Here is a 22,612-nt window from a genome sequence, read left to right on the forward strand (position 1 = left end):
TCTATATTTTCATGTCAGGTGGCCAGTCCTCCTTACAAAGTGAATGCTCTGACAGCTTTCTGCAGACTTCTTGGTGCACCGGCACATATACTTAGAGACTGTTTGCAAATCATGAGACTAGAGTTGGTAAGGAACATTCTTATAATTCATTTTAATTTAGATTCTAAATATATATAAATATGTGTGTGTGTATATATATGTATATATGAATAAATAAAAGAGATGTCAAACATCCAAGTCTGCCAGTATAGTCCCAGTAAAGAATATATACAAAAAATATATATCCAGTATTTGCAAAAACAAATTAGACTCCGAAAGAATTTGTAGAATGTCTATTGGTTTTGTACCAACTTGGATTGTGAATTAAAGATTGTCTACACCTACAGTTTTTCCTTATAGAAATATGTATTTATATATATATATATATATATAGAGAGAGAGAGAGAGACATATGGGTTGTCAAACAAAAGAATGCAGTTATGTGTATTTAATAATCTTGTTTCAGTCATGGGATAGCAAGCTATGCTGGAGCACATCCTGGAAAGGTTTCTTAGTCAGTGAGATTGACCCCAATTTTTATTTTGAGTTTGATACTCACAATTGGTCGCTTTTTTTCACCAGGCCATTACATAATTTGGGTATAAACAAATCTACACAGGTTGTCCTGTGCTGAGAAACAAACACAAATGTGTGTGTGTAAATATATATATCATCATCATCATTTAACATCTGCTTTCCATGCTGGCATAGGTTGGATGGTTTGACTGAGGTCTGGCAAGCCAGTGGGCTGCACCAGGCTCCAATCTGATCTGGCAATGTTTCTATAGCTGGATGCCCTTCCTAATACCAACCACTCTGAGAATGTAGTGGGTGCTTTTTACATGCCACTAGCAAAGGAGACAGTCAGGGGTCAAAATGTATATTGGCAGTGATGGGATTTAAACCCACACTTCTGATCTACTGTGTGTGTGTGTGTGTATATATATATAGATATATATATAGGAGAAACGGTGAAGGGAGAAAGATTTTATTTTAATTTGAATGATATTCTGATGTCTTTGGTTTTTTTAGATGCCTGATCGAAACCTCAAGTGGTCTGTGCAGTGGTGCTTAACCATACCTCCTGGGGCTCATCCAATCAGTGCACCAGCTGGCACTCCAGCTGTTGTGGTAAAGAGCAAAATGATAATCATGGTAAGTGTAATCTGCTACTTCTCTCTCTACACTGTCAACTGATATTAGAAAATATTATTTAGTATCAATGTGACCTTAATGTAATTGTTATATGTCTTGCTGGGAAAGAATTTCACTTCAGTGAAGTTCACAAAATAGAATAAGTTTATGTGACATGAACAAAAGAGAATCTAAATTTTTATTCACTGAGTATTTTGTTGGTTAAGAAATTAGGTGTGTGTGTTAATCGTTTGGGTCATATTACATGTAGCTATCAATATGACTGGTAAATAATGTTTGAAGGTATATAGTATAGTGGTGATTAGAGTGGACACAAAATCTATCAAACTCTCACAAATTTATTCTCTTGAAATGTTAGTGTTGTGCATCTAAATATACACATAGTTTAAAAAATGTAAATGTACTTTTGGTCTCATATAATATTGGTATTTCTAACTTGTACATCTGACAAGAGGAGTATTACAATTTTGCTATTGTCAGGTTACATTTAACTTGGTTGCAGTTTAAACTTTGAAATTTATAGTGTATTTTAGTAGTTACTTATACTTTTTATTTAGGCACCTGATGGCTAAAACTGGATATTTATATCATTTAATGTCCGTTTTCCATGTGTTGGTTGGTTTGACAGGAGCTGACCTGCTGAAGACCTGTCCACGCCCCGTTCTGTTTTGGCATGGTTTCTGTGGCTGGATGTCCTTCCTAATGCCAACCACTTTACAGAGTGTATTGGGTGCATTTACACAGCACCAGAACAGGTGCGTTTATATGGCAACTGTATGGGGTGGTTTTTTTTGTGGCACCAGCACCCACAAGCCCGAAAGATTAGGAATGCTCAGCTGGAGAGGGATGCAGTGGTCAAGCCTGCATGCAAGGACCACCATGTTTTTACTTAGCTTAGCCAACTGGCAGGAAACCTAGGGGTAGACTACAAGCAAGAGTATCCCAGTTAATCACAGTTTAAAATCCAGCAGAAAGTTTAATGACAGTTGTTTCTGATAAGACCCAATGGAACTCTACTCCAATGATTCTCCCAGGATACATATAATCTGATTAGAAAAAATATAGCAGGTTAAGACTACATTGAAGTGAAATGACATGTAATTAAGTTTTAAATGAGAGTATTTCAGTTTGTAAATTCAGTCTAATTATTTAAACCCGCAAATTATTAAGACTATATATATATATGTGTGTGTACAAAAATTAATTCATATACTTGTATTATGTACTGATTGTGTTTATTCTTTCTGTTTTAGCTTATGTTGACCCGGATTGGCCTAATGTTGTCTTCAAACACCGATCCTCAGTCTGTTATTGTTCCTCTGCTCTATGACATCGGTACTAATACAATACAACTTGTTGAAGCTCGGCCACCTGCCCCTCACACTCAGACTCCTGCACAAATGGCTATTGTTTCAATGTTAAGACGATTTGCTGAACTTCATCAAAATCATACCGAATGTGCCATATTCCCATCAGTGCGAGAACTTATGACTAATTTAGTCATTCCTATACAGTAGTAATGCTGATAGAAACTCCTGTACAAATGTTTACAAAACACCTCCTTAAGCTGATTTCCTGTCTCTAAACTATCCTTGCAACTCAGTCTCCACTTTATTATTCTTTGCAATAACTAAGTGTAGGCAGGTTACAATTTTTAAAATTTATTTTTATCCTTCATGTTTTGAGATCTGATTTTCCATATTAGCACCAATTGGATAGTTCTGCAAGCATGAATTGTGAGAGCAAATATTTTCCAGACAGATGCTATTTTCTATAGAAATCACTTCATTATGTTGGAACAGCTTGATGCTCTAACAAAAACCATTTAACTATAAAAGGAGAATAGTAACAAATTTTATTTAAATTGTCTGTGACGCAATGACAACGGTTTGCGTTTGTGCCCCAGTTATCAACAAGGTAGCCTCCTGTGGTCATTCAGAAGTTCATTTTGGACAACATAGTGTTAGATATTAAGAAAAAAAAAAGATGATTACAACTGGAACACCTTTGATTGTGTTTATTCAGTCAGGTCTTACCTAGGGCTAAACAAAAGCACAAAAAACATAATTTCATGTTTTAAACTTATAACAACACATCCTAAAAATATTAAGCATAAAATGAAAAAAACTTCATTTTTTAATAGGAAACATTGTACATTTATCTCAATATTTACTGAAGTTAAATTTCATAAATAACCTCATATCCTTGTTTTGAATGATCATGGTGTGTTTATAATCTTTGTCAACATTCATTTGATTGGTCAGAAAATAATGATGCATTTGTTCATTTTATTTAAAAAAAAAAAAGGTTGACATAGAACCATGGGAACCTAATGCATGTATACATTACTTCCAACAAGCAAGAATACCTTTATTCTATCACAATAGAATTATGAAATCCTAAATTTAGTTATTTCTTAATAAAATAAAATAAATTCTTCACTGTGGATTGGTAGAGTTGTTTTGGTGTCATACAAAAATTATCATGTACCTAAATTCATGTGGTACTTAGGGACAGCCTTTTGTGTTCTGAGGTCAACTTTGCCTTTCTTCCAGAATTGGTACAGTGAAATATTCCTGTAAAGTCTATTAGATGTGTGTTTGTAATAAAAAGGCAAGGCCAGTATCCTTCTAAAATATGTCTAAATGTTTAAATGCTGTTTCAAATTGTAGATATATTTTATTAATTTAAAGCTGAGAAGTCTTGAGTGGAAGGGGCAGTATCCTGTAATCTAATTGAGGTTTTGATGCATCACTTGTCAACACAATTGGGTATTGCCATAATGCAAGAGTGATCTTTTATGGTTGAGTAAGTGCTTTATGACACAGCTCCTGTTCATTTCTTTCAATTGTCATCAATAAATCTTTCCATTTATACAATTGTTTATCCAAGAAAACTGAAATGAATGGATTTTTAAAAAAAATAAACCACTATAAAATTGTCTTTGGAAATAAAATGATTGAGGTCTGCAGTTTACATGAAATTGTTTGGCTCATTCAACCAGCTAGAAAAATAGTAACCAAATTTTTCTTACCATCTTGAAGAGGGAAAGCTGCATTGCATAATGTAGTCCTAGTTATACCATGCTCAAGAGAAGTTGAAATGGTCTATGGTTGGAATGATTCTTGTTCATAGGTCTTTTTAATTAGGGTTAAGCTGATGATAGTAAAACAATATTTTTATAATTGTTGATTTAAAAACATATTTCAAGGGCTTATTGTGGTCAAACAAATTTTCTTTTGTCATGAATTAATTTTATGTTCAATTTCTTACATTCAAGATCTGTTTTAGTTTTGTGTGAAAGAAACTGAGATCAATGCTACATGGATGTTTTTTTCAGGGATTTTATTGAATGTGTAAAAATACGTTTTGCTTTTTTTTTTAATAGTGTCACACAGCTATAAATTCTGGACATAATCCTGCTTTTGTGCCACTTCTCAAGTTGTTCATTGGAGCCCTCATGAGACACTCCCACTACTTGGAGATCATCACTGACGTTCTTACCTAATATTTGTGAACTGCAGTATTCATTTAGAAGTGGCTTTTTCTCCAAAAGTAGTAGATATTGCAAGTTGATTGAATAGCATCCATTTAATTAAATTTTTGATATAAATCCCTAAAATGCTAACAACAAAATAATAGGTCCTGTGAACAGATGGAGTATTTAAGTTTTATTATATAGACACGAGTATCATCATCATTAAACGTCCATTGTCCATGCTGGCATGGGTTGGGCGGTTTGACCAGGGCTGGTAAGCAGGAAGGCTGCACCAGACTCCAGTCTTATTTGGTATGGTTTCTACATCTTGATGCCCTTCCAAATGCCAACCACTCAGAGTGTAATGGGTGCTTTTATGTGCCACTGGCACAGGTGCTATTTGCATGACACTGGTAACCTGCCACAACTGTGATTTTGCTTGGCTTGTTGGGTCTTCTCAAGCACGACATTTGACATAAAAGCCTACATTGTTATGACTCTGTAAGTTTGACTTTATTTTCCAAAGCAACTGACTATACTGCATACTTTAAATTTTGGGTAAGCCTTGTTAATAATTAACACAAGTTTGAAGCCAGAAGTTTTCAAGAGTGACAAAAATGATATTGCATGGTCATGGGTGTTGATGGAGGCGAATATAGAAAGGTCAAAAGGAAACAAAGTGAACTTGCTTCATTGAATGTGTAATGTTAGTGTGCATGATGAATGAAGTGCAAATAAACAGAAAAACTAAGTATAAGAGGAGCCAGCTGTAGTATGCAAGAGAAGCTTGTGCTGGTATGGACATGTGGATATGTATAGAAATGCTGGGTGATCCAGGTAGTAAGAACCCTCATTTCTTTCATAGGGTAACTGAGAAAGAAGTAGTGAAGGCTGAAGTAGATAAGGGATTGCATCAAGTGGCTAGACACTACTGGAGCAGACTTATCAGGTCCATATAAACATGGAAATTGGTGGACTTACAAAATTGTTGAAGATATTGATGGAAAACAAACAAGAAACCAAGGTGTTTGCACATTTCTGAAAGGTATTAATGACAAATAAAGTGAAATTTCTCTAAATTGAAATTGAAACCAGGACGTGGGATTGTCCAGAGTTTGCACATTTTTTATGACAGTGTCTGCGCCATTATCTGTTAGAAACAAATCTAATTTTCTTGTAAACCCTATATCTCATGAAGGTGCTGAGAAAACTGAAATTGAGACTGAAGTAAACATCCTGCTTTTTTTTTTGTTCGTAATCTGTATACATTGTATCTTTTTTTTTTTTTTTTGAAAGAAAATATAAACTCTTTTTTGTGTCAGTCAGTTTAGCTTTTTAAATAGAACTTAAAACTAGATATATGTATTTCTTTGGAGTCTAGATCAAAAGTGATGGTAGTGAAATTAATTATTTATAGGCATCAAAATTTGTGGTTTAGAAATTCTAGTTTGATACCATAAAACAGCTGAGTTTCATCAATGTGGCTGATAGAATATTCCTGAGAAAACTACAAGTCTCGCTCTCTCAATATGCATAGACAAGATGCTAATCAATTTAGTTTAACTTCATTATGCAGTTAAGATATTAACAGAGTACTTTGTACTTTTTTAGCATCTACTGTTGTAAAATTTAGCACTTAAGTTTTAAATCATTAAAAGCATGGCAATAGCTCTTCATTGAGATTTGATCAGATTGGTGAAGAGTAGAATCAAAGCAAGTTAACATTTTGTTACCATACTATATTTCTGTAGAATTGTGTTGCCTTTATTTTAATTGATTTTAAAATTGGAGAATTTAGTAAATATAGTTTATTATTGAACTGATATTTGGAACATACATTACTATGCTATTTTGATAAAAGGTTTTAATTTAGATTATTTTAAACAGGCAAATTGTAATATAGAATCAGGGGCAGTCTCAGGCAGGTTATTATCAAAAGGGTTGAAGTGTATATTCATTATACCAAGCTTTATCAGAACTATGTTTAGAGGCAATAGTACTGGTTTTGACTGGTTCTGAATCTAATATTTAAACATACATTTACAGGACATACTTTATCACTTTCCCCATAGCTGTTGATGCTAGTGTTAATGTTGATTCTCGGTGAGCTTACAAAAGTAGCAACACTGGAAGAGGTAGGAAGAAGCTAATTTATGGATTTGTCGATGTTCACCTTCCAACTTTGATCTGACATGACTTCCATTTTTTTTTTTTTTTTGCAGTTGCTTTAATTATATCACTTTGAACCCTCCTCTACAACTCCTCACTTCAATTCCCCCCTACTTCCACTCCATAAACATCGTTTTCTCCTCCTACTTCCATTTCTCCAATCACCATCTCTATTTTCTCTCCCCACCCCCATTTACTCCTCCTCCACCACCTCCCAATTTTCTCATTAACAGGAATAAATGCTACAATAAAATAATAAACAAATATGTGCAAGATACTTCAATCTTTATTTATGTCAGCTTAATATTTAAGGAATTTATTGATTTCGGTAACATGTTTGAAATCAAGTTTATATATTCCTACATTTGTTCTTGTTGTTTTCTTAAATAATTTTTCTGTTTCTATTTATTTATTTATTTTCAGAATCCTCCCTCTCCAAATTAAAATTTTTTGTTTTTGAAGTTTATATTTTTTTTACAATTTCTTTTGCTGTACATTACTACACTTCTCTCCATTGCTATCTTTTCATTCACTCTCTCCTTCATCCTCGATTTCTCAGTTCATTCTTTATCCATCTCTTACCATCTCTCTCTTTTTTTCTTCCTATCTCCACAAAAACAAACAAAAAAAAAACCTATGAGAAGAGTAAATTATATAAATTCTATTTGATTCCAGTCTGTGTAGAGTGGGTGGATGTTTGCTTGGCTGGTTGGTCGGTGGGTACAAAGAAAAAAAAACGGAGCTAGGGAAACTCACCTCAAAAATTTTAACAGATTTGTTGTTCATAAAATGTATGATAGGATGGGTGGGAACAATATAAAATACAAAATTTATATATAAAATTTTTTTTTTTTTAATTACAATTAAAGTCGTAAATAGAGAAACTAAAAGAGACCATCAAAAGTGTAGCGTCTTGGTTAGCAAGAAATGACACACACACATATATATAAATTAATATTTAATAGAAGTAGGTGGCGAGCTGGCAGAATCGTTAACCTGCTGAACTAAATGTTTAGCTGCATTTCATCCATACTCTTTTACTTGTTTCAGTCATTTGACTATGGCCATGCTGGAGCACCACCTTTTAGTCGAGCAAATCGACCCCAGGACTTATTCTTTGTAAGCCTAGTACTTACTCTATCGGTCTCTTTTGCCGAACCGCTAAGTTACGGGGACGTAAACACACCAGCATCAGTTGTCAAGCGATGTTGGGGGGACAAACTGACACACAAACACACATATATATATATATATATATATATATATATACACACATATACATATATACGACGGGCTTCTTTCAGTTTCCGTCTATCAAATCCACTCACAAGGCTTTGGTCGGCCCGAGGCTATAGTAGAAGACACTTGCCCAAGATGCCACGCAGTGGGACTGAACCTGGAACCATGTGGTTCGTAAGCAAGCTACTTACCACACAGCCACTCCTACGCCATCTTTATGATCCGAGTTCAAATTCTGCCGAGATCGACTTAGCTTGTCAACCTTTCGGTGGTCGATAAAATAAGTACCAGTTGAGCACTGGGGGGGTCGATGTAATCGGCTTACTCTCTCCCGTGAAATTGCTGGCTTCGTGCCAAGACATGAAACCAATATTTGGCTGAAGCAACTAAGTAGAGTTCCGTGCGTTAGTACCACCACTTAAAAGGATTGATAGAACATGCACTTTTAAGTAATAAGTATTACTTTTTGGCATTAATACTGCTTCTGTCGCCCATTAATCACACACACACATATATGAGCGTACTGTTGGTTGGTTGGTTGGGAAGATGGTTGTCGGTTGACTAACACCATCACTACCATTCATAAGTGAACTGATGTTTTCGATCAACAGCTAACTTTCCTCACAAGAGAAAAAAACGGTCGATCGATTATTCTTCTGACAAGATTTTTGAGTGCATTATGGTGATGTTGAGGCTGGTAAATATAACTGGTGGTGATAATGACTTTATACTGGCGGTGGAAGCGGGGTGGTGGTGGTGGTAATTAATAGAGATAGATGGCAACAGTGGTGTAGTTGTTACTTCGTCCCAGGTCAGATATAAACGAGTAGATCTATGAAGGCATTCCAGCCATGACACCCCGTCTTTTTCCTCTGTGTGGTTGTGTAAGGAATCCACGACTATATTATACTTATTTTTAAATCACAGGATGAGATTTGGCTGCTATTCCTAGCAAATTGAGTGGTTATATACAACCACTTCTTGGATCGTAATAACAGTCGTAATAGTGATGCTAGTAATAGCTGTAGTGGTAGAACTGGAGTAATAAATATTAATGGTGGTGGTGGTGGTGGTGTTAATGACAGCAACGGTATGATAATTGTAGCAGTAGTGTGGTAGTATCCATAATCGTAAGGGTGGTTGTAATGGTGATGATAGTGGTGATTAGGACGGTGGTATCGCAAAATTAGAAAGAAAAAAAAAAATTGAAATTCAATTTCGCCGTGAGTCAGTAAAATAGTCTATTACCTGTTCCTGGGGATATAAGAGATGAAGAGTGTCATATAAACATAGCGCAGATTGAGAACAGGTTTCTAGTAACAGGGGAGGGCTGGGGTTAGTCCATATTATTTTACAGGAAGCATAGGGCCGGTTTCCCTGGTGTATATATTCCTCCCTGGACGAGAAGCCGGTAGGTCGTAGGATTACCCATTTTTTACCAGCTGAGCAGACTGGAACAACGTGAAATGATGTGTTTTGCTCAAGAACACAACGCATCACCCAGTCTAAGAATCGAAACATTAATCTTACGCTCATGAGTTCAGTACCCTAACCACGAAGCCATTTTAGACCGATAGTAGCCTTAACCACTTGAAAAGGTTTTGGCATCTCCATATATATGAAATTCGAAATATAAACAATTTATAAACCATAAAATTATTTTTTTATTTTTCAAAATGAAACAAAGCTAACAGTAAGATGGAAAATGTTTATTTTTGTGTACTCTTTTACTTGTTTCAGTCATTTGACTGCGGCCATGCTGAAGCACCACCTTTAGTCGAGCAAATCGACCCCAAGACTTATTCTTAAGCATAGTACTTATTCTATCGGTCTATTTAGCCGAACCGCTAAGTTACAGGGACGTAAATACTCCAGCATCGATTGATTGAGATGTTGGGGGTGGGACTATTACAGACATACAAACACACACATATACAAATATACGACGGGCTTCTTTTGGTCTCCGTCTACCAAATCCACTCACAAGGCTTTGGTCGACCCGAGGCTATACTAGAAGACACTTGCCCAAGGTGCCACGCAGTGGGACTGAACCCGGAACCATGGGCTGGTTAGCAAGCTACTTACCACACAGCCGCTCCTGCGCCTACTTCCACTTTATTTATATTTGAAAAGTTTTGTTTTTCTGTTTAATTGCAAAGTCTGATCAGATCTTCAAAATTAATCTTAGGTAACACATCTGCATCTTTACTTAGTAGAGATAAGGCATCCCGAATATTATCTTAGCAAGTTTAAAGTGATTTCTTTTGTGACGTAAACTAGTTACTATTTCTGTAGTGCCACCTTCTTTCTTGATGGTCTAAGCACGTGCTTATTTTACTTAATGGCTAGGTAATTCAGTGCTATAATAGGGAGTAATTTTTTAGAAGTAGAGTAAATAGGTTCAAACAGAGATATAATAGAATCCACCCGTTAACTCATACGCTTGAGGTATTATTCTGTTTGAATTGTTATGTGTTGGGGTTAAGGTTGCGAGCTGACAGAATTGTAGAAGGCGGCGAGCTGGCAGAAACGTTAGCACGCCGGGCGAAATGCTTAGCAGTATTTCGTCTGTCTTTACGTTCTGAGTTCAAATTCCACCGAGGTTGACTTTGCCTTTCATCCTTTCGGGGTCGATAAATTAAGTACCAGTTACGCACTGGGGTCGATGTAATCAACTTAATCCCTTCCAAGGTTGATTTTTGCCTTTCATCCTTTCGGGGTCAATAAAATAAGTACCAGTCGAGCACTAGAATTTGATGTAACCGACTTACATTCTCCCTTTAAAATTGCTAGTCTTTTACCAAAAATTGAAATCATTTGCTGAACTTTCTTGTTATCAAGTCCATGAATAATCGAATCAGCAATGCACTGGATTATTAACAGGGGGTTCACTGGTTCGTGTCATGTCAGAGTTATTGGGTTATGCCTCTGAGCAAAAAGACATTTATCCAGCAATGTTGCATTTTACCTAGCCCTCTGTTTGCTGTTGTTTAGCTCCAGGTCACCCCTAATGAGCTGTCCTATGATCCAAGACAACTCCGGCCAAGACCATCCCATCTTATTTTCAGACACTATATATCTAGGGCTATTTTATCCAATATGTGCCTTTCTAAAAAGTTGAGCAACTAAATAGTCTCCTTTAGCATCCTTGCTGTTTAGCATCAAACCGTGACCGAACAGATCATAAAATAACAGATCCAGCTGAGACCGTAACTTTTATTTATTTATTTATTGTTATAGATAATGTATCCTTGACAAGACTACTTAATTGTTCTTCGTTCAGACAGGAGTGTGGTGTGACGGGAATTTGGCTATTTCTAGATTGTCAGGCAACTACATAGATCAGGGGTGGGGAAACTTTTTAGTGCACGAGCAAAAATTTCCAAAGAGAATGTGCAGATCACAAGTTCTGACTCTTGTATCTGTGTACATCTTGTATATATCTTGTATAATTCGATATACATTAATAAAGATAAGTTTAACACATTAATTTGTAGTGATGCTACAGTGTAGGGTTCGGCGCGCATGCGCAGAATGGGACTACTTCCGGGTGGCCACCGGAAGTCTTCCCCATGCGCATGTGCGGGAAAACATCTCTCGAGCCCGCGAACCTCAAATCGCTCTCTTCGGCTCAAGACAGCACTGCGATCGGTCACGGTTTTCCTGGCTCTGACAGCCACACACCACACTTCAACCAACTTCAACCAACCTCAACGACCAACACCAGCAGTATATCAGAGGCTGTCTATTCCCCCATCAGACAACGTACAACCATGAATCAATAAACCAAGTTGTCTGTTCACCTTTAACCTGAGTTTCGTCTGTTTGTTTTCTACAAGAATTTTTGTATGTGACTAGAAAGGATCTCGACACCCTGCCAGTGCTTCGATGATAGATCCTTTCACGTTACAATTGGTGACCCCTAGTTGAGAAAAAGAACAGGATAGAAAAAGACACAGCGAACAGGTTTTTTTTGGGGCCGAAGAGCGCGGAAATTCACATTTATTTTCCTATTTTCTCCTTTTCAGCACGGCGAGGTGGGTAAAATAGCCTTATTCATCGCACACAGTACAAAAAAAAAAAAAAAAACAAGAAAGAAACACAACACACACATTCATTTTTTTTTCCTTTTCTGTATTTTGTTTTCCTTGTACACACCTATTCCTTTTTTTGCTACCCACGAGGTGCACACACAAACACAATTTTGAATTGCCTTCTCGGTTCCACGTGTTCTCTCTCCACTTCTAGACCATACCTTCTGCCCCCTTCTCACAGATTCCTTCCGACAAAGGCATGGCTTCAGGTTTGCCTTCATTTACGGGGGATATGGGCCTGTGGTTTGCCCAAGTGGAGTGGTATTTTGTTGCACATGCCATTTCTCCACAGCAGCAGTTGCACCTGCTATATTCCGGCTTACATCCCCGACTCGCCGCATCGATCAGGGATCTAATAATAAGTCCCCACCGGATGCCACATACGCGTCTGTGAAAGCAGAAATCCTCCGCCGCAACACACGTTCGGGGGAGAGCAATATTCAGATTGCCACGATGGCCGATGGAATACTGGAATTTCCGAATCCATCTCCATCGCGAGGCCTCTGTGCATGTATAGGGGGCCCTGCGCAAATTTCACTAGCCGAGCGGATTGATGCGCTCACGCGGCGAATCGACGATCTATCCCGTGCGATCGAGCGCCGACAACGCAGTCGTAGTCGCTCTACCAAAAGGGCAGATCGGTGTACCCAGCCGTGCACTTTCAAGCCCTCGGAAAACTAAATCCGGAGGAGGTGAGCACGTCACCTTCTTCCATCTCGTTTCCCAAACATCGTGCATTCTATGTAAAAGATCTGGTGTCGAAGACATTCTTCATGGTAGACACCGGTTCCTGTTGCAGCATCTGGCCCCTTCGTGGGCTGCAGACAAGCCGAAGCGCTCTTCGATTGTCTTGCATGCTATTGACTCGTCTCCCATAACCACTTACGGTCAGATTTCGCTGCGCCTCAACCTCAACCTTCGCCGAGACTTTCGATGGGTTTTCGTCATCGCTGACATCCCACATCCTATTCTCGGCGCTGATTTCCTGGATAGGTTTAACCTATTGGTGGATGTCAGGCGTCGGAGGCTTCTTGATAGCACGACGTCGCTCTCTACACGACTGGGGGTTCCACCACTGCGGTCCTTAGCCCGACATTCTTTGTTGCCACTCTGGAGACCCTTTTCACTCTCTTTTGTTTCATTTCCGGAGCTAGTGGACATTGCCTTTAAACCGGAAAATCCTACCCTCCTACCCACTCGACCCTCCTTCATCACCACCAATGGGCCACCTGTATTCTCACGCCCCCGGCGCCTAGCACCAGACCGACTTAAAACGGCCAGAGCCGAGTTTGAGCACATGCTTCAACTTGGCATTATACGCCCCTCCACCAGCCCATGGGCATCTCCCCTTCATTTGGCGCGAAAGGGCGAGTCTGATTTTCGCCCGGTTGGAGACTATCGACGCCTCAATGCCGTCACAATAGCCGATCGCTATCCGATTAGAAATCTCCGGGACTTTACAGCAAATCTCCATGGTTGTACCATTTTTCGAAGGTCGATCTGATACGCGCTTACCACCAAATACCGGTCAACCCAGCCGACGTTCCAAAAACTGCAATCACTACCCCGTTTGGGTGTTTTGAGTTTTTGTACATGAGTTTCGGTTTGCGGAATGCTACTAGCACCTTCCAGCGTTTCATTGATGAGGTTGTCCGCGGTCTTGATTTTGTGTTTGCCTATGTCGATGACATACTCATTGCGAGCGACACACGAGAAAATCATCTCCGGCACCTTTCTCAACTCTTCCAGCGTCTTCGCGCGTATAGCATACGCATAAACCCCGACAAGTGTGTTTTCGGACGCTCTTCCCTAGATTTTCTAGGGCATCATATTGATTCGACTGGAATCAGCCCCCTCTCGTCAAAAGTCGATGCCATTCAACGCATCGCAACCCCCCTTCCTTGCGCCAGCTCAGGCATTATCTAGGGATGGTCAATTCTATTTCTACCGACGTTTCATTCCCGGTTGTGCAGATAAGCTGCTACCTCTCACCAGGCTGTTAAAGGACTCTCCTAGAAAGGACAGTCAAGTCACCCTCTCTGTTGAGGCAGTGACAGCCTTTGAGTCCATTAAGAAGGAGCTGGCTTCTGTTTCTTTGCTTGCACATCCAGTTCCTGGTGCTTCTCTCTCTTTGACTGTGGACGCATCGGACACTGCCATTGGCGCTGTGTTACAACACACAGTGGATGACCATGTTCGACCTCTAGCCTTCTTTTCCCGTCAACTGCAACCAGCTGAACGACGATACAGCACCTTTGATCGTGAGCTCCTAGCGATCTATCTATCGGTTCGTCGTCATTTCCAGCATCAACTTGAAGGGCGAGATTTTGTGATCTATACGGATCACAAGCCCCTTACGTTTGCCCTGTTTTCAAAAACGGACAAACTCTCACCCCGTGCTTTTCGGCACCTGGATTTTATCTCTCAATTTACTAGCAACATTCGACACATACCTGGAAAAGAGAACGTTCCTGCTGACGCTCTCTCTCGCCTTCCAGTTTGCGCCCTTTCGTCTCCTGCTGCTATCGACTTAGCTGCCATATCGCAGGAGCAGCCACCTTTGGCGTCGTTAGATTTAACTTCTCCCAAGTTCTCCTGTTGCCAGTTTTCCTACCTTCCGCTTCCGTCAGCCGAAGGCACCATTCTTTGTGACACTTCAACTGGATCTCCCAGGCCACTGGTGCCTGAGACCCATCAACGCTCAGTGTTTGAAGCACTGCACTCCTTATCACATCCTGGCATCGCTGCCACCCTCAAACTAATCACTGCTCGGTTTTTCTGGCCGAATATGCGTCGCACAATTACTTGTTGGACACGCACCTGCTCCAAGTGTCAACGATCCAAGATTCAACGGCACGTTCGTGCCCCGCTTGGACAATTTCCCCCACGGAGGCCCGTTTTCGCCATGTCCACATCGATCTGGTTGGACCATGGCCTGTGAGTCGCGGGTTCTCTTATCTATTAACTTGTGTCGATCGTTTCTCCCGCTGGCCAGAAGCCATTCCGATAGCAGACATTTCTGCTGAGACTGTTGCGCGAGCTTTCGTTTCAAACTGGATTTCTCGCTTCGGAGTCCCGTCCCGATTGACAACTGATCGTGGACGACAGTTTGAGGCCTCGCTATTTCGCGAATTGTCGCGAATTTTGGGTATGCACCATATCCACACCACAAGCTACCATCCAGCGTCTAATGGATTGGTTGAGCGGTTCCATAGACAGCTCAAGGCCGCTCTTCGTGCCTCTTCGGACCCACAGTCCTGGATCGAATTTCTGCCCATTGTGCTTCTCGGCTGTCGGACTGCTGTCAAGGCAGACCTGGGGTTTTCTGCTGCAGAGCTGCTGTATGGTACCACACTGGCATTGCCCGGTACGATGTTGGTGCCAGACACTTCCCCGCCCCATGATCCGGCGACCTATGTCACCAGACTGCGGGAATATTTTTCAAACCTTCCGCCCATGCTTCCCAGAAAGCAATCTCCACCGTCCCATCTTCCACCGGATATGAACACCTGGTCGCATGTTTTTGTTCGGGACGATTCTGTGAAGGGCCCACTTGTTTCTCCCTATAAAGGACCTTTTCGTGTGCTTTCTCGCACACCAAAGGTTTTCACGATTGAGATAAATGGTCGTTCGGAGACCGTTTCCGTGGACCGTTTAAAAAAGGCACATTTTGAGACGTCTTCATCTTTTGATGACAACCTTGACACACCCACCTATGCACCTTTAACAACACTTTCACCTGCACAAGCGCCTTCACCTGCACAAACGCCTTCACCTGCACAAAACACCTTCACCGGCTCCTACAACACCACCCTCGCCGTCAACGGGTGCCCCGAGCACACCGTATGTTACAAAATCGGGCAGAACAGTGCATTGGCCCAAGAAACTTTCAAAAACAATTTACATTTAACTTTAAAATGTTTCTTATTGTATAATAGTATGTACCAAGTCTTCTGGGGGATCGGCAAGCCTTCTGTTTTCTGCAGCACCACCACAATATTCTGGTTGCCGTACTTCGCACTCGGAGGGGAGCCCTGTAGTGATGCTACAGTGTAGGGTTCGGCGCGCATGCGCAGAATGGGACTACTTCCGGGTGGCCACCGGAAGTCTTCCCCATGCGCATGTGCGGGAAAACATCTCTCGAGCCCGCGAACCTCAAATCGCTCTCTTCGGCTCAAGACAGCACTGCGATCGGTCACGGTTTTCCTGGCTCTGACAGCCACACACCAACTTCAACCAACTTCAACCAACCTCAACGACCAACACCAGCAGTATATCAGAGGCTGTCTATTCCCCCATCAGACAACGTACAACCATGAATCAATAAACCAAGTTGTCTGTTCACCTTTAACCTGAGTTTCGTCTGTTTGTTTTCTACAAGAATTTTTGTATGTGACTAGAAAGGATCTCGACACCCTGCCAGTGCTTCGATGATAGATCCTTTCACGTTACAAATTTAACGCGTAACCTCATTAACGCCGCCACTGAATTTAGGACGTCTGTATGACTAATGAGGTATTCTATATTTTTCAAAATGTACCTATCCTAAATTTCGAGAAATCATAACAGTCAAGCACAAGTCGAATTTAATTTTGAAAAATTACATTAATACTTAGATAATAACATTATGTAAATGACATATTTAAACAAATTTGTCCTAGTGATAATTTTATCAAAGCTAATTAACCTAAACTTCAAAATTTGGTTTCGTTTAGTGAGAAGGATGAAACTGCTTTTTCTTTTCTTTAAAGTTTAGGAATGTCACATGACTTTGGAGAAACTTCTATTCTTAGTTCATTACTAAGGTTTTCGTTAGTAAGTCTGGTACGAAAACGATTTTTTGCATAATTCAATTTGGCAAAAACTGTTCACATTGATAAGTTGTCGAAAACTGAGATGCGAATTTCAAGGCGTTTTTATGTAAAGCAGGGAATTTCTCAGGATTGATGGATGTGTAGATGTCCAATAAAGACAGTTTGTTGTATTTCGATTTTATTAAGTTATCCGACTACAAATAAATTATTCTCATTGTAAGGAATCTGGGGGCCTTCTCAGGACATATCAAAAAGTGTTTCAAAAACACGTAGTTCGATTTTATCTTCAAATCTTTCAAACTTCTTCAAAAGACTTTCACACTCGTCAAAATATTCCTTTGTTTATTTTGTTCGCTCAATTTCGGAAAATGTGTGAAGCACTTTCTTTTCAGTTGTGTGACAGATAAATGAAGCATCGATTCAAAGCCTTCGATATGAGAAGGCAAACTGGTTATCAGCGGATTGGAGCCTTGTAGTTTCAAGTTCAAATTATTTAAATGACTAGTTATATCTACTAAAAATGCTAAATCACTTTGGGACTTTTTAATCTTCCAGTTCTATAATAAGAACATTTAATATCCATAAAAATTTTCACTTCTTTCAGATCGTAAAATTGTTTAAGCATTTGGGCCTTACTTAATACCTAACTTCACAATGGTACAATAAATCCCCATATTCGGCTTCAAGATCTTTAGAAACCCTTTGCTTTTTATCAAATTAACGGCCTTAGTTACAACTTTCATTAGATTGCCCATCTTGAGAGATTTAGCACATAAACTTTTCATATGCATAAAGCAGCGACACACAAAGTATCCGTATCCAAAAGACGCTTCTTAAATTCATTCTTAATCAGAGCTACGAACCCTTTTATCACGACCTAATATAGATGGAGCGCCATCTGTAGCAAGACCACCCATTTTTTCATATGGTAAATCAAAATCTTTCAAAGCTGAGTTGACTATTTGAATTAATCTTCACCTCTAGTTATTCCATGCACTGATTTCAAGGCAAGAAATTCTTCCCGAATGTTGAATTTTGCAGTTATTCCACGTATAAATATTGCCATCCGAGCAGTATTAGAAAGTTCAGTTGTCTCGTCAATAACTAATGATTACAATACGAATTCTGCTGATTCATATTTTAGAGAATTTTGAAGGTTATCAGCAATATCTTTAATACGATCAGAAACAGATTTTCTTGATAAGCTAATATTTCCAAACAAACTAAGATTTTCTGGGCATATATTCTCAACAACAGTAAGGATACATTCTTTCACAAATTCACCATCGCTATGTGGTTTGAGTTTTGTAGGAATATTTTCGTATACTGCATAACTAGCTCAAGTAACTGATTCACTTTCGAGAATCGGCCTTAAAAAAAAAGTTTGTCTTTTGGTCAGATTTTCTTTCAAAGAGGGGTATCTTGTCTAAACGTTCGGATTCTTTCAAATTTCCATAGGTCTTATGCTTATTCACAAAATGTCTCTCAATATTATATTTTTTATGAACGCCCGCTTGTTCGTTGTAAATAAGACAAATGCACTTGTTAACTTATTTCAATGAAAAAATTAAGCTCAGTCCATTTTTCAAACAAAGCACGTTCGCCGGTGCTTTTTTTTTTAAAGATTTTTATAACCGCTTGCCGTATTGATAAGGGTATTGAAAAATTGATTTAACAAAGTTATGAACCAATTAAATTTATATCACTCGGAATTTTTGTTATTATAGCTGCCTGGAAAAAATCAAAGCCAACTGGCGTGTAGTCGTAATGCATGCGTTTAGAGTTGTAAAAATTGTAAAAAATAGAAATCTGCAAAAAATTAAGATACTGTTTAGTTCTGCAAGGTTTAACTTGATTTTTCTCTCTCCCTTGTCCACACCGGTGTGGACAAGCGAGTTGATAGGGAAGGGCAATAATGGATAAACCGATGGCAGATGAAAGTAACTTCTGTTGACCTTCTTGACACCGACTGATAGCAAAAATGCGACACCCCTTTCGAAAAAAAGTTATTTTTCACTGCTTTTTCAGAAAAAAAGTAGTATCTTTTTTTTTTTATAATTCTTTTCACATAGTACCAAATTAGTAGTTTCTGTTTCGATGAAGCTTTACCAATTTGTTTTTGATTTTTAATAGATTTTAAAATATTTTTTGCTTATCGATTGACAGAAAGAGGGTGAGTGTCGATTTCGGAGATCTTTTTTTTTCGTAAAGAAAGTGAAAATGAAATAGGAGGAAACTTTAAATACTTGGGGGTTCTTGGATATGAATAATTTTTACACAGTATCTTCTACAATCCTTCAGCTTTCGTTTCATATAAAAATTATTTCAATACATGCCATATATTTTTATAGTTTTCTCAGTTAAAGTGTAGTTGGGTCTCAAGGGGGTGGTACAAACCTAGCAATATGTGTTTTATAGTGAAAACAAAATTTCCATCCAAATGGCAATTACCGGACAATTTCTGTTCAAGTCTGATCGTTTTAAGTCGTAGTGGAAACCCGACCAATGTCGCAAATAGGCATACAAGTATTGTATAAATTTTATAATTAAAAAATTTACTTTATTTTGTACATACGAGTATGTCAGCCTACGAGCGCAATAAAATGGGCTCGCGGGCGCAGTTGCGTCAGCGGGCGGGGTTTACCCCACCCCTGATGTAGATGCTTCTTATTGGTTCGGCTGTGATAGACACCGGACTCATGAATCCTTATGAAATGGATAAATATATTATTTAGTCCCCAAGTCAGCCATGACAAACAGATTTATGATGAAAGGCATCCCAACCTTAAATATCTCAGCTTTCATTCTGATAAGTTTAGGACTATATTTATCTGCATCCTTTTAAAAAAAGACTGCAAGTAATGATTTCAGGAAGATTTGGCTGTTATTTCTAGCAGGTCGAGCGATTGCATAGCGGTTTCCTTCTTGTATTGCTGTATGCAGCGGTAGCAGAGGTGGAATCAATTTCGAAGGCTCCATTATTTTACTGCATTGAGTTAAATTTCCTCTGCAGGAAGCGTTCTACTCGAGTAGAGGTTTGTCTTGGCTTAAAACTATGGGGAGAGAGAGAGAGAGAGAGAGAGAGACTGGAATCGGGGATTTTTTATGAATTGGACAATTAGTTATATTTACGACGAATGTCTTAGAATTTGATTCAAATCTTGCAAGGCCCTAAACTACATAATACATGGAGACCTCTTGTCAAAAAAATCTTATTTTTAAAAATAATTTAAAAGTACATTGAAAGTTGTATAACTGTAAACATTTCTTTCTTGGTGTGTGCAAATAAAAACTATTGAACAATAAGACATCTTGCAAATAAAAACTATTGAACAATAAGACATCTTGCAAATAAAAACTATTGAACAATAAGACATCTATTCATTGTCAATACGTTCTGGCAGAATCGGACATAAATAGCCGATCGTTGAAGTTTTCCCGTTAACGAAGAATACCTTACCTTGACGATGTGAATCATAACATGCGTGATTCACTGGTGTTAGGGACTGAGACACCACGGTGTTTCGACCTTTAGGTGTGCCTGCCTCATCAGCCAAAACTACCCCTCAAACCAATGAGTTCGACAAGCGCACGAGCTCTTATTTATAGAACTCACATCGCCTAAAGCAATGGTTCTCAACAAGGGTCTATATGACCCTTGGGGACCCATATTAAATTTTGTTCTTAAAGATTATGTTCATTAAATTGGTTATACATCTACAATACACAAAATATAGTCTTTTTACTCTTTTTCTTGTTTCAGTCATTTGACTATGGCCATGCTGGAGCACCTCCTTTAGTCGAGCAAATCGACCCCGGGACTTATTCTTTGTAAGTCTAGTACTTATTCTATCGGTCTCTTTTGCCGAACCGCTAAGTTACGGGGACGTAAACACACCACCATCGGTTGTCAAGCGATGTTGGGGGACAAACACAGACACACAAACATATACACGCACATATATATATATACGTCGGGCTTCTTTCAGTTTCCATCTGCCAAATCCACTCACAATGCTTTGGTCGGCCCGAGGCTATAGTAGAAGACTTGCCCAAGGTGCTACGCAGTGGGATTGAACCCGGAACCATTTGGTTGGTAAGCAAACTACTTACAACACAGCCACTCCTACGCCTATTTTAATTTTAATTTTTTTAATACAATTCCTAATAATATTTAAGTATAAAAATATAATAGGATCTTTTAAAAATATGAATTAGCTATGGGGGTCCAGTAGAGTAAAATAGGAATCAAAGGAGTCCATAAGCAAAGGGGTTCACTAATCTAAAAAGGGGAGTGTAAAAAAAAAAGAGTAGTGAGATCAAATGTTTACATTCAAACCTGCCAGAATGTATTAAGAATGACTAGATGCCTTGTTTGGATTTCCGCGGCTGTGCTTTACACCTACTAGCGTAGCCAGAGTGTGTGCCACCTGGGGAGGTCCTCCCGTTTGCTGCTCCCGGGCCCCACAAAAAACATTGCCTACAGCTATAGACTACAACAGGATGAAAAATGCCGCCCCTTTAAAAGTGCCGCATGAATTATCATTAGTCTGGCAGACATCAACACGCACCAGCAAATAACTTGTTTGCCGATTCCTATAAACAAGAGCTCGTACTCTCGTGAGATTCATTGGTCCAAGAGATAGAGCTTTGTCTGAGGAGACACAAAACGGTCGAAAAAACCACGGTGTCTCAATGTCCGTTAATATCGAGAGGTCATTGTGCTATGCACATACATTATCTAAAGAGAAGATATCTTCTACGTTGACAACATGCACACGCGCGTACACACGCACAACGATCTGATATTCCCGTTCAAATCTGCAAGAAGTATTAAGAATGACAAGACACATTATTGTTTGGATTCTTGCTACTCTGCGTATACTCCTTAAATTAAAATCATTAATTCTGTCTTCAAATAGTAACATGATGAATCACTTTCTGTGCACAAGTGGCTAAGTGCAACCAGTTTTTCTAGCGACTGTTTCTCTTCAAATGTGAAAATTATCTTTAGCCTGTAATCTGGGATCATCAATTATGACAGCTGTGAAATTGCTTCCGCTTGAGACAAGCGGAATAAATCTTGTCATGGAAAATGATCTTGATAGATCACTTTGGCAAATTTGTTCTTTTCCTGATTATTTCTGCTTGCTGTAGGTATGGAAGTGCTTTAGTTCACCTCTGATTAAAGAGCATCTAAACAATACTCTTTTATTAACATAAGTTTCTAAATGAGTTAAAAAAACATTGTTTCTAGTATAACTGAATATTCTTTTCTTCTCTAGGCACAAGGCCCGAAATTTTGGAGAAGGGGGCCAGTCGATTAGATCGATCCCAGTACGCAAGTGGTAATTAATTTATTGATCCTCGAAAGAATGAAAGGCAAAGTCGACCTCGGCGGAATTTGAACTCAGAACGTAACGGCAGACGAAATACCTATTTCTTTATTACCCACAAGGGGCTAAACACAGAGGGGACAAACAAGGACAGACATAGGTATTAAGTCGATTACATCGACCCCAGTGCGTAACTGGTACTTAATTTATCGACCCCGAAAGGATGAAAGGCAAAGTCGACCTCGGCGGAATTTGAACTCAGAACGTAACTGCAGACGAAATACCGCT

The 22,612-nt window shown here is 39.0% G+C and overlaps 1 protein-coding gene across 1 annotated transcript in view; it reads left to right on the forward strand.

Annotated features, from left to right (window-relative positions):
- The window catches only part of LOC115227780 (mediator of RNA polymerase II transcription subunit 14), a 55,857-nt gene extending 52,023 nt beyond the window's left edge, over window positions 1-3,834 (forward strand). Inside the window, exons 39-41 of the mRNA XM_029798515.2 lie at window positions 19-126; window positions 1,072-1,194; window positions 2,448-3,834. Of these exons, the coding sequence (XP_029654375.1) occupies window positions 19-126; window positions 1,072-1,194; window positions 2,448-2,711 (495 nt within the window). The 3' untranslated portion in view covers window positions 2,712-3,834. The remainder of the gene's footprint in view (window positions 1-18; window positions 127-1,071; window positions 1,195-2,447) is intronic.
- Window positions 3,835-22,612: the final 18,778 nt, after the last annotated feature.

The sequence above is a fragment of the Octopus sinensis genome, linkage group LG2, assembly GCF_006345805.1.
Source record: "Octopus sinensis linkage group LG2, ASM634580v1, whole genome shotgun sequence".
In the NCBI taxonomy this organism is placed as follows: Eukaryota; Metazoa; Mollusca; class Cephalopoda; order Octopoda; family Octopodidae; genus Octopus; species Octopus sinensis.